The 14061-nt window shown below is 40.7% G+C and overlaps 1 protein-coding gene across 8 annotated transcripts in view; it reads left to right on the top strand.

The window, feature by feature from the left end:
* The first annotated feature begins 7433 nt into the window (after positions 1-7433).
* The window catches only part of rimbp2b (RIMS binding protein 2b), a 58869-nt gene continuing 52241 nt past the window's right edge, over positions 7434-14061 (top strand). For all 8 annotated transcript variants that reach the window (XR_003886589.1, XM_029829483.1, XM_029829482.1 and 5 more), the window contains exon 1: positions 7434-7503. Coding sequence is in view for 7 of the 8 variants with exons in the window: in XM_029829483.1 (XP_029685343.1) it covers positions 7435-7503 (69 nt within the window). In the remaining variant the exon portion in view is untranslated. The remainder of the gene's footprint in view (positions 7504-14061) is intronic.

The raw sequence follows: 14061 nt of genomic DNA, 5'->3' as shown, positions 1-14061 counted from the left end.
TGTTTGTGTATATCTGTACTGAGGAATAACTTACTGAGAGTGACAGGCCTACTGGATCTTATCTGAGCAGTCACTGGGAGGGAGGCACGATTACACAAATAATCCATATTAATAATCATGTTGAGTCTGGCTATTTTTCCAGCTTTAAAACTTTCCCAAACACTACAGAAAAAACACTATGAAAGCAGGGATGATGTTTACTGCAGCACTAATAACATATTACAGGAAGTGCTGCAGGTCTGCATAATCAACCCAACAAGATTAGCTAAGAAAGCAAAGAACTGTAGCTCCCGGAGGGAAAATTCTTTTTTCTCTTCAAATCACATCAAAGCAAATGTGCACTTAAAGGGAAATACCAAGGAATGACCTGAACGTGTGCAGGAGCTGGAGGTGCTTTCAGGTCAGCGAGCAACACAGCGAGCAACACAACAGACATACGTGCTAAAGTAATAAATCTTGATTACCAACACATCTCACGCTTTTCTCCGGTTTCCTCAAAGTTCCTGCCAGCTGAAACAATCTGACACTACATAGGATGATAGATCGGTCTGGATTGGTGTGTTGGGTTTTACAGCATCCCTTTCATTACACCAAGTGGTGAAGTGACACAGTCGTCTCAAACACACCGCAAGCATTCTTACACTCACACATAGACACTAGATTTATATGCACAGATGCAGTACACACTAAGGAACACTCCTCTTTTGTTTGAGCCATCATCAGATTGTTATCAATATTTTGTTGAATGAATTTCTTTGTTGGACCCTCGCTTTTCTTTTCCTGTTACTGTTATAATGGGTTACTGATTTTTAGTCCTATGCTAGTATATAACCTCCTATTAAAAGTGGATGTGCCAAAGGTAAAACAAAGTTTACTTTGCTAGCGCATTCGGGAAAAATGAGCTGCAGTTTCACAAATTAAAGAACAAAAACCAAAAAGAACTCTTTGAAAGAGAGACACTCTGCGTAAAGATTTGGTCACTTAAAGTAATGAGAAGCAGTCTGAGTCAGTACAGTTTGGCCAAAAATGGACTCTGTGGAATTATTTCCTGTTGTGCTGTAGGTGCAAGGACAAGAAATGGAGACACGAGGCACCAGAAGAGGCCCTCTCTCATCAACCAGGGGAGAACAAGAGCACGTCACCTCCTACCAGTACCACCACCCAACCACCATGGCCCACCCAAGTCCTCCAAGGGATAAACCCAGGCCACCCTGTGATCACAGCCACAGTCCTGCAGCAGGGTCAAACCATCCCAGTCCCACTGGGTTATGGAAGACACAATTGGATATATAAATCTGATCTTTCTGCATCCGTGTCAGTGATATCTGGGTCACCAAGCACACACAGTGTGGCAGAAGCCATTATAGCCATTCTAGGTCTGGAACAGGTCTGAAAGGGCTCCAAACTTCCCGTGACAGAACACATTGGTGAGTGGGGAGTTTGGTCAGGCCTGATTGATAGATCTACCTCCAATTTAGTGGATATGGCAGGGAGAGAGATACATTTCATGATTGGAGTTAATCCATTTTAAAATATGCTGGATTCTGTTGGCGAGAAACTAAAACTAACTTCTTGGAAAGACCACCGTCCTTATCGTGACAATTCGCCACAACTGTATGGGTTTGAGAAGAGGGCAGAAATTCCGCCTCGATAAGTCTGACAACCTGGAGGAAATATTGATTACAAGATATTTATTGTTTCCTGGTAAAAGTGGTATAAATGCCAGGTTGGGATTGGTAAATTAAGGGTTTAAACCAGTTAACTGAGTAAGGCGAAGTAACTCTACCTTAGAAAGTGAGGAGTGCCAAAGAAAAATCAATACATCATCTGTATAAAGAATAACATCATGGGTTTTTGTTTTGATTCCTTTTATATCTATATGTTATTGGATATATGCTGCAAATACTTCTATGAGGATTCCAGGTGCAGATTAAATCTTGGTGAAATTTGATCATTTGTTCTCACTGATGCACTTGGGGAGCTGGATAGCATTCCGCTCCATCCATGAAGGAGTTTCCAAATCCAAACTTTTGAAGGAGCCCAAAGAGAAATTCCCAATTCTCTCTGTCAAATGTCTTTGCTGCATCTAAGGATAAGCAGGAATGGCAGCAATCTTGGAGGCATTCCCAGCATTAAAAGTTAATACGCTGTCTGTGACACTAAAAAGTATTATTGACATTTAGGAAGAAATCATTCTCATTGTCGGTTTCAGTGTCCTGCATCTGCTGTTCTGTGTGTTCTTTAACTCCCGGTGATCAAGGTCTTCAATCCTTTGTAAAATGTGGTTAGCTGTGGGATGAGTGCACTTCCAGAACTTCTTACCTTCACCTCTGTTTCTCTCCCTGGGCGATTCCGCAATCACAAAGAAATCCTGGTTGTTTCTTGCCGTTGTTTCCGGTTTCCTTTCCTTGCATAAGTGCTGTGACAATGGCTCAGTCACCTGCACAATCATCTGGCTTCACCTCTGTTTGTCCCTTTGGTGCCATTGTTTGTACTGCCTTATTCTTTTCTTATTTCTTGATAGAAGCAGAACCTTTCAGAAACCTTGGCTAGCTAATTTTAGCTCCTGCTAAATCTCCTCACATTAATTTTCACTTGGAGTAGCGGTCCAGTAATGTTATTACTTACTACTTTAAACCTTTAATACCCTCCATTGTTCATTTTTTAAACTCAAATCAAATCAAATCAATCTTTATTTATATAGCATCTTTTACAATCAAAATTGTTTCAAGGCGCTTTCCAGAATCCCAGGGCCTAACCCCAGACAAGCAACGGTGGGGGGGAGCAGAAAAACTACTACACAAGAATCAGCATAACTAGTCTACTTGATGAGGAGGAGGAGGAGGAGGAGAGGAGAGGAGAGGAGAGGAGAGGAGAGGAGAGGAGAGGAGAGGAGAGGAGAGGAGAGGAGAGGAGAGGAGAGGAGAGGAGAGGAGAGGAGAGGAGAGGAGAGGAGAGGAGAGGAGAGGAGAGGAAACCATGACCCAGTGGGGTGACAGAGGCCTGTCAAGTGATCATGTTTCTGGACCCCGGCAGCCTTGGCCTATAACAGCATAGCTAAGATGTTAACCTAATAATTAGACGACCCCCTAAGTATGATAATTTGTCTATCTATGATAGTAACTGGAACTGCAGAATTAGTAACAATAAGCTTTTTCAAGGTTTCAAGTCTGATCTTAAAAGTAGAGATGGAGTCAGCCTCCCGTACCTGGACAGGGAGCTGGTTCCATAGCAGGGGGGCCTGGTAGCTAAATGCTCGGCCCCCCATTCCGGTCTATTGGGCTGGTAAGGTATCACGAGCTCCTCCAGGTAGGATGGAGCTAGGCCTCTGAAGACCTTGTAGGTCAAAAGAAGGGTTTTAAAAATTATTCTAAATTTAACAGGCAGCCAATGAAGAGACGCTATTACAGGAGTTATGTGATCTCTTTTGTCAATACCTGTCAGAACTCTGGCTGCAGCATTTTTGATCAGCTGGTGGCTTCTTAAAGAGTTGTTTTGACACCCTGATAATAAAGAATTACAATAGTCCAGCCTGGAAGTAACAAATGCATGGACTAACTTTTCAGCATCATGCTGTGTCAGTAGCTTCCTGATCTTTGTGATGTTCCTCAGGTGAAAAAAGGCACTTCTAGAGACTGTTTTAATGTGTGAACATTGTGTAAACAATGAAAAAGACACTAAAAGCGGACGGGCTATATGAAATAAGACCTGTTTCATTAATTAGTCAACCTTAATAATTAGTGCATCAAGTTTTCATTATTAATATGGCTTTGTGTTCACAGTTTAAGAAGAATAAGAAGGCAAATTGTACATTAAAATGTGGGGTAAAATGTATTTTGATTTTAAGTAGAACTGAATTGAAAATATGTAAAGACATAAAGAGATGTGGCAAACTGCCTTTTAATGTGCGCTAATGTTAGCTTTCTTGGACGATTAGGCATTAATTTGGACCATAATTGAAAATTCTTCAGATATTCAGATATCCAATGTCTGGAGAGAATGCTGGTGTTTGTTTTAATCACTTCTCCTCAAAACAAGGAATAAAACCATTTTTAAGCCAGCCTAATGCCAAAACAATATGACTTAAGCGGGGTTCACACATAAGGATTTTTAAAATTTTAAGAGATTTTTTAATCCGTTAGAGACCTCACACATGAAAATAAAAGAAGGCATTGAAGAGTTTTGATCATACCGTGTGGTCTGCACCGATAATCTCAGAGCAGCCCATCACACACAAAAAGATTCTGTCCCATTGACCATTGAGAGTCTCTCTCCTCCAAACAAGAAACATGGTGTACTTACACATAAGACTAAATGAATAAGAAGAAACAAAGCAAAAAAGAGAAAACACAACATAGAACATAGGACATAGGACAGATCTTGGGCTAAATAACTGTAGACAAACTCCTAAAGGCAGCACAAACATGCTTTGACTTACACTTGCTTCCTTGTTCCTAATTCATTACAATTCACAGAGTCCTGACCTGGGAGACTATGGCTTTTCCCACACATGAAGATTTTTGATCGTAAATATTGAACTAGTTTAACATTTAAGACTGAAACCAGTCAAGGTCGACAATCAAAGCATATTCTGGAAAAAAGGATTGATTTTTTTAAATTAAAATGTGGAACAAGCCAGGGAACCAGTTTCTGCTGAAGGAAGCCTTCCCCCTGGTTACAGCTACATGCAGGATGGGATCAAGGTGGTGGTCTACTCATTCTTTACTGGGTTGAACTCTCTTTTCACTCTTTTCTCACATCCATGGAGTGTTTAGCTTTCAAATGGAAACCTCCAAACTCCATTTGGACAGTTCTTCTCATATTCCAACCCTCTAAGCCAAATCACTCATTCTGAAATATTTGTTCGTCTCCCAAGACCTGCAAAGCATCAGTCAATATTGTCCTCATCAGAACAGAATACACAGCCACAGACATCCAATACATCACATGTCTATCCTCTGCAACCATGATGACCTAATAGAACCCAATAATATGTTCCTGAGCAGTGCTCGGGACCTCCATGTGAGGTCAATTTCATGTCTCTTGCACCCTGAAACGCTGGGCTCACCATTCATAAACTGGCCTTTTGGGAGCATCAAGGTTTAAATTTTATTCCATCTTAATCAATATAAATACTTGCAACTCCAAGAAGCTTTTTTCTATAATAAATCATCTCTGAAGCCACATCCACCTAGTAACAGAAGAGCACTGTAACAACTTCATTGACCGCGTGATCTCTAATGCCAGTGATGCAGGATCACCAGCACTCCTCATTTTCCTGAATCTGACTGCAGCATTTGTATAGTCCCACTCTCCTCTGATGGTCAGATCATCCCTCCTCCTCAGCCACAAGTGCGGGACTTTTGTTTGACCCTTATTTGACCATTGATGACCGCTCTACGCACCTGTACAAGCGCTCATTCCACCACCTCTGCAACATTTCCTAGCCACTTCCATCCTCCTGCCTCTTACTGAAAAGCCGGACAGCGGCTCCAGGGTCCTCACTGCACTGGCTCCTTATCCCATTCTGAATCAACTACAAATTCTGGTGCTCACCCATAAATGCCTCAATATCCACACACAAACCTCCTTCTTCAGGAACTTATCACTCCAGAGTCCTCCATCTTTATTCTCAGGAGTACAGGCAGCCTCCTCCTACGTGTTCCTAGCACCAAACTTCCTAGCACCAACTGAGGCGTCTGCTCCACTGTTCCTCACCTATGGGACAGCCTCCCCATCCATCTCAGGGCTTCTGAAAGCCTGGACTCTTTTAAAGTTGAACTAAAACCCTTTTGTATTCAAAATGGACTTTGACTGCTGATTAAGCATAATAAAATTGCTATATCAGCAACTTTAGATGAAAAGTGCATTACAAATAAAATGTATTGTTATTCTCTTTTGAACTTTTTATTGATTTTATCTTGTGTGGCTAATTATTCAAGCCTTTGATCGCATGTTTGTGAATGCTGTTGGCATATCATGCACGATTTTTCATTTGCTATATGAAAATTTGTGCTCGGTTTTAGCTTTTTTCTTCCTATTCAAAAGTCACTGCTTATTCATATATCCAAACAGAATAATGCTAATCTGTGGCTGAATCTGAGTTTGTTTTCACAGCGGCGTGCATTTCTATTTGCATATGTAGCACTTGAAGCCATCATGAACTATTGCCTTGCAAAAAAAAAAAAAATACAAATGACTATTTGGAATGAATTTACAAGCACCAATCATTAATTCCAGGATTAAGAATTAAAGGGAATCTCATTTAGAGTCTTCCACTCTGATGCTTCCCATCATTTGGCCTGCAGAGGAGCAGCAACAGTATTTTTTTTGTTTGTGCTGCATCAGCTGTGTCTCAGGTTGATTGGACTTGACAGGGATAGAAAGGTCTTGTTATGAGTGTGCATTTCTGGATGATACAGTGGTAACTGGGTTGGAACTGATGACGACTGGACCTCTGGATGTTTCACTGCAGCCTCATTTACACTGCACTCAAATATATTCTCCATCTGAGCTAGGTGGCTGTAACGTTTCAAATATTAATATTTGGTTCAGCCAAGCAGGTCATTTCCCCCCATATTATGACTTACACCTGCACTAGTATAGACAATATATAGGCAGTAGTAATACAAGGTTACATAACTTAGGCTGCTTTACATTTAGAACCCCTTGGTTTTGATCTTTGGAAGATCAATGTTCAAAGTCCCTCCGGAATCAGAACATCACCACAAATTAATGACATCTTCTGCCATTGTCAACGTTTCCTGAAAATGTTATTAAAATCCATTCAATTTTTGAGGTATTTTGATAAAATAAAGACAGACGGAAGGCAGACAGATAGACACATAATCTCCTTAAGGGTTAAATCTCCTTAACTGTTAAAATATACAGTATTTTCTAGTATTATAGCAGTAGTATACCTCTAAATAGCATCATACACCAGCTATATATAATTGTATACACTTGGCATTCATTTGAAAAAAAAAAAGAAAAAATATTTTCATGATTCTAATTGCACATCAAATTTATAATATAGTAAAGTAAATACTGTAAAATTCTACTTCATTATACGTTTAATGGGTTTTCTTGTCTTCTTTGTTTTTGCGTGGCAGCTGCTGCCTTTTCTGTCTGCCTCTACTGACAATAATCCAACATCCATTATTATGTAACTCTGCTGAATACGGATATTTATAATCTGAACATGCTGGAGTTATGACATCACCCGGCTCTGCTGAGCATGACAGGCATTTGGGGAAGCATGTAAACTGTTCTGTCATGGTACGTTACTGCTTGTTCCAAACAGGAAATGAGATGTAATGCGACCGATGCGGGGCCTTACTTGATATCTGTTTTCATATCGGTGTCCAGCAGGAGAACATGGGCTGTCGCAAGACTTGCAAGGTGGACAAGCTCCTGAGGCAGTCTCAGAGGGACATGGTCTGTGGCCAGCGACACAGGTTACCCACAGCAAAGAAGAGCAACCAGATTAGAGGCAGAGATAAGGTGAGCCTGTCATGTGTAAAGATATGAGTGAACATGCAGGATGAATCAGCAGTCTCCAAGGCTACAGTCTTAAATGTGTGTGTATTTTGACATTTTCACATGTGCTTTGCTCATTCAAAGAAAACTGGATACTTTTTCAGCCTTTTCAAAAACAATATATCTACCAAACTATGTGTTTTAAATGGGATGGCTTTCAAATTCTCATGGGGCTTTATGCTCATATTTGATTAATTTTGTATTCTATTTTTTTTAAAAGCATATTTAGATAAGATGCAGATGAACTTAACTGATGCTAAAAGTCCAAGGTATCTAATGTCACAGATGTCATCACAGAAGCATAATATTACCTGTTGGATAATTTCTCTCCAAACAATCACCAAAGTCACCAATAACTGCTGGAATCATAGAATTATTGCCCTTAATAGCACAGGAAATACATTATATACGGATAGGATTAAAACTAGACAAGAAATACAATCTCCTCCATTTCCAGGTGACTGCTTTCTCCTATTTAAATGATCCAACAGGAAAAACTTTGTCCATATTTTGATTTGTTGCATATATGGTGAAGCACAGTTTGTAAAATATATTTGAAAAAAGAACACATGGTCAAAATTCAAGAAAACCATCAAATACACTGATAGATGTGCAAATAAAGCATCTTCCTAGAGGAAAAAATGCTATTTGAGCATCTTGGGGCAGATAATATCAACTGGCTGATTTAGTAAGTAGCTTAAGTCATTTAGATCAACGTACATGTGCAAACGAATAGTTGGTTTGTCCTCATAAACCCCCTCGATGGTGTGCATTTGCGTGTAACAATCTTGTGTGTAACAATGTGCTCAGAGAACGGAACACTGCAAATCACAGTAAGCTTGGCCGAATTAAACTCGTTGAACTTAAGTGAACTTAGATATTGAACCTCATTCCACCATTTACACATGCTCTCTTCCCTCGTGGATGCTTGTTGAAGATGTAGAACTAAGCATTTGGTGTGTTATAGAGGGGAAAATGCTCTGTATATGCTATAGTCATATAGGGAGGACTGACATGTCCCGCTCGGAGCTGCCATTACATCCTAAAACCTTATGAGTGAGGATAATTAATGCCATCTGTAAATAGGATCTAAGGATTCTTGGAATTTTATTGCAGTAATAAATACAGATTACAGATTGTATATACAGCTTCAATTCAAACCCTGAATATGCAAGAATAGGTAACATACAGTATACAGAAAACTGTATTTGTCTCATTGTGGCATCAACTGCATCCTTCAGCTTTGTTCATAGTGGGTTAACTCATGCAGTACTGGTTAAGGTGCAGAAGCCTTCATTGAAGTAAACGTCAAAAACCTCATTTGTACTTTCCAACGTGTCAGGGGCAAGTTAAGGTGGACCTGGAGCCACTGGTTTGCATTCTGACATCCTTTGACAGCTGTCTGAACAGGTTTGCTTCCCATTAACATTCCAAGGTAGGCTGGCATCCAGTGAATCATTAAATGTAAAGCAGGCTGCTAATTTGCTGATGAGTGCAGCTCTTAAATGAAGTAGAGAAAGTTTTCACATCTCATTAATGTGTTTGTTAAAGGTCTACAGTGGTGATTACCTCTGTATGCCTGTTTGGGACTTAAAAAACAGAACTGAACACAAGCTAATAAATGAAAGTCACTGAGCCCATGAGCCTTGAAAGCAGATTTACGGAGACAGAAACGTTGTAAAAATAATCAGAATCTCACTGATCATCTCCTCTGCTCTGCTGCACCGCAACCTGGTGATCAACTGCCTGTTCTTGTTGGGCGTCGCTGAACCAAGTCCAGGCTGTTTGATATGCACACTGTAGTATTGGTGTTTGCTTTCGCAAATTAGAGAAGTGATGCATCAGCAAAAGAATGTCTTTAATATAAATAGTATTTCTGTTGAGGGATGCCCAGTAATTTACAATGCAATACAAATGTCACTTACAACTATTTTTCTCATATTAAGCTAAATGAAGCCAATCATTTTCTCACATTTGGCTAAATATTATATGTACTAATACTGGATAAATGTTAAATATCGATTTTAAATATCGCTGAGTGCCCACAGCCCCGCCCACTGCCGACTCTGGATCGGTGGGAGGGAAAACTGAAGTGAAATGGATCAAACTCTGTTGCCACATTGAATTTTTGCCACCGCTTCTTTTACCTTAGTGGGGTCAACATCTATCATGTACTTATTCCCCCTATGTTTTTTAACCAAGTCAGGTGTAGGCGGGCTGTGTGAGGTCTTTAGGTCAGCGTGACTGAGTGAAAATTGGCACTGTGGGCGGGGCTGTGCCTTGGTTGAGGCGGAGCTTTAATTTAATTTTTACATTTAGATCTTCTAATATTTAGATTTGCATTTAGCATTTATAGTACTTAAACTTCACATTTACTCCAACACTTCTTGTTACATTTGCTAAAATGTGAGAAAATTCGTATTTTCTTTTTGGCGCCTGCATGATACATTGATATTAGCGCCACCTCCTGGCATAGAAGGCTCATGCATGTGCACAACATTTTCCAATGTGAAGAAGAACATGAAAACACACATGAACATGCAGCTGGTGCATGCATGGACACACACACACACACACACACACACACACACACACACACACACACACACACATCATTAGGTTGATGCGGTACGTTGATACATCAATCGAATCCAATGCACAATGTCTTAAACAGCCCTCAGTTGGGAATGCAGTGAGGGTCCCGCTGGAGGGGGATGGAAGGCTCTCATCAGAGGCAAGGAACTGCTGTGGTTGCTAGGCATCCATGCTGAGGAAAGCAAATCTCCTCCTCCTTTCACGTTGAAGTGCAGATTGCAACTCCAGTATTAACCACAGAGGGCAGCAACACTACATGTGAGGCAAAAAAAAACCAATAAAAAAAAAAACCAGGATGGCCCAAATAATCCCCTTTAATACCCCTCTGCACTTGATTTCTTGATCTGTGATTGGACAGTAATGGCATTGCTGCCATTTGTGATAGTTGATTGGTCTGGGCTTGGTGCGCAGAAACCAGTTTGTCCAGAAGATCCTTTCAGGTATCCACTGTGGGGTAATGACCCATGACAAGGTGAGACAGAACCGGTGAGCACTGCAAACCCAGTCTAAGGAGAGGAACCTCCCATGACCTTGCCATCTTTGATAATTGCTGCTGGTCAGTGGTGTTGAGGTCACCAGATGATGCTCCGGAACATGTGAAGATTATTGACTAAATTGTCAGTGACTGCTGAGGATAATATGGAGAGTGACCAGTTTCTTTTAAGGAAGACCAAAGGCATCCAGAAGAGGGAGCACTACTGCACACTGCACTTCCTCTACACTACTCTGTGTGTGTATGAGAGAGAGAGAGAGAGATACAAGAAAGAGAGAGACAGAGACAGAGCGTGTGTGTGAACAAACCAGAGCAAGGGGGCGTGTTGATGTGAATGCCACGGTTGTGTGAGCTGAGAGATGCTCGCTCTCCCTCTCCCCCTGTGCTGCTCGGTTGTGCCTCTCTCTGCTGAGCGTTGAACCATTTTATGCTTCAGAGCTGCCATAGCCGTTGGACCACTGCTGCTTCTGGCTTTTTTCTGTCAATCTATCGTGGGAGGAGACATTTGCCACTGCAAATGTCCTTTAACCACCAGTGCTAAGGTACCATTCTGAGCTGTTGAGCCCTGTATTTTTCTGAGTCTCTGCTGCAGGATCCCTGAGCTGCTGCTATAGGGACACGGATAGTCAGAACATGCCTTTGACTCTGATAATTGCATTTCTATTTGTGTAGCACACTCTACTCCTAATCTTGCATGTATTGGTTAGCATTGTGAGCTGTCATGCCACTAAGAAGATCCAAAGGACGTTATCCATCATTTGCATGCGGTCCATATGCACTGTCATGTTTATCACGAGTTTACCTGAAAACATCCTGCAATGTGCTTCATCCAACACTTCAGCCAGCTTAGCAGAAGCCCTGGGATATTAGCATCTGCATGATATAATACGATGTCTAGATTTAGTGTGCCTTCCGAAGAGGCTTTGGGAGTTTACAGTTAACACATCCAAATGGTAAATGGAGTTGTGTTAATACGGTAAATATGCTGAATGAATTCTGACTGATGCAAAGCTGTCATGCTATATTGATGAAACTGACTATCTGGTTAATGGACTTTGGAATGTTTGAACAAATGTCCATCTGCGGCATTTTATCAATAGCTGAGTGTCCTTGAGCGTGTTTTTGTGGGTCTCACTGTAGGAATGGGTGTGTGGATGCAACTGTGCATCAGTAATAGATGCTGTAGGTTTCTTGCAGGCAGTCACGGGTATGTAAAGTGTTTCTGTATGTTATGTCATCAGGTACCAGTCTCCGTTTACAGCCAGATAAACTCCTATAGGTGGCGGTCGTGAGGAGCAGAGGGGAATAAACAGCAAAAGCTGACCTGGGATTTTTCGCCGTGTGAAAATATCGTTGTGTGTTTGCAGATGTGGACGTTGCAACCACATCCCAAGGTCACTCACAAAGAGCTCCACTAATTAAAAACCTGCCAGCCTCAACCTGAGGCGTGAGAGAATACTCTGACAACAATCTCCCATTCATACCGTAGCCCGTCCTGCCCACCTTGATGATCAGACACAGCCATTCATCATTTCACCGCCTCTCCCTGAGCTGCTTCTAGCAATCTTTACTCTACACAGGAGATTCCCGCTTTTAACACACCTTGGTTGGTCAGAAAGAAGGGAAGATGTTGTATCGATGGAATGATGCAATGTAATTAAAATACATTTTGAATTTGAATATACATGGTTGCGTAATTACATTATGAAGGCAAATGTTGTTCTGGAGTTTTTCTACACTGACTTTAGGTTGTTTTCAGATTACTTTGCAGTCATGTTATATCAAAACTAAATCGACATGATTGAAAGTAATAAAGGGCCCTGTTACCTAACAACTTAATTTAGATATCAATATCTGGCACCATAAAAATTCATACAAATGTTGAATAATCTAGTGGCACTTTTATTGTGTCTTTGGCCATATGTAGCAAGATATTAAACAGACATATGTAGCATAAAATGTGTAATGAACATTTGACCAGTCACAGCTGTTTCATCCTAAATCAGCTTACATAGTTCAGTGGTCTAAGCATCATGCGTGGTGAAGCTCTACGCATGGTATAAGTTCAAATAAGAACTGCAAGTTCACCAATTGAGGGTAACCAGCCAGAACATGATGTGACTTTGACAATTTCTGCTTTTTCCCACTCTACATTGCAGGACCACTGTTTTGGATCCATGACTAAAGACAGTACTTGTTATTTTTAGTCTGGGAAAAATTCCCAGATAGAGCATATTGTGAAATTGCTTGGTTTTCCACAAGGCTGTCAAAAATGCCTGGATTGCTCCTTCCCTTGATGTTACATTTTGTTGCCTCTATAGAATTGGAATACATTCAAGGCAGTTTATCCACACAGGTGAGAACAGCTACTTCCTGTATCCGAAATGAAACTAATAAGTAAGAGTTTTAATGTAGCTGTTGGGTGCTTAAACATGCTCATTTGAGATAAAAATGATTAGATTTATCGCTATCAATGACACATTTTATGTACACATACAAAGATAGCAACACAGGCCAAGATAACAATATCAGACTACAGCAGATAAAGTAGTACTTAGTATAAAGTAGGTAATAAGATGCCCCTTTCATCTAAAGTCTTTTATGTATACAAGATTGATTGATTGATTGATTGATTGATTGATTGATTGATTGATTGATTGATTGATTGATTGATTGATTGATTGATCGATCGATCAAGGCAACTGTGTGGTATCCACAAGGAGCAGTTCAAACCTGTGTAAGAGACTAAAAGACCAAGCTACATTTGCATGCTTCTTTGCTAATGAAAGTGTCAACCCTCCCCATGCATGCACACTCATATTTAGCCTGGAATGAACTATTTACATTACATTAAACTCAGGGTGATTCAGCCATTATAAATGTATATAACACAGATGGGCGCACAACAATTCCAGCTGTCGCAGATAGAAAATCGACCGGGAGCGTATTTGTAGATAAAGATAACAAGGATAATATTTTTCTTATAAATATTTCTTATAAATCCACCTGCCCTCCTTGGCACAAATTGATATTTAAGTAGAATCTTTCATTTGAAATAAAAAACGCTTTGCTTCAACTTTGTTGATGTTGCTTGAAAGCTCGTTGCCATCTAGTTCTGGTGGCCTGACACATAGTCAATCATTATGTCAAATGTTTCGCTGATGTTCGGAGCGGGTGCTGTTTAGTTCTGTCAAAACTCATAAAAGGAACAACATGACTGTGCTCAAGAGCGTTAAGGAGCGCTGAACATGGCTGCTCAGCAGTGTGAGAGGAACATGGCTTAGACTCTCCCAACAGACTGAAAGTACAGGCCGCTGTAACAGCTGGGCTACTGCTATGGCTGCTGGCGCCTGGATAGAGCCTGGCTAAAGCACGTGATTCCCACCACAGTGTACAGCATTAGTGATATGAACAGCAGGGTCCGTGGCAGCTGT

This window comes from Takifugu rubripes, chromosome 21 (assembly GCF_901000725.2).
Source record: "Takifugu rubripes chromosome 21, fTakRub1.2, whole genome shotgun sequence".
NCBI lineage: Eukaryota > Metazoa > Chordata > Actinopteri > Tetraodontiformes > Tetraodontidae > Takifugu > Takifugu rubripes.
Note: the sequence above shows the minus strand (reverse complement) of the source record. Positions and strands in the feature narration are given on the sequence as shown.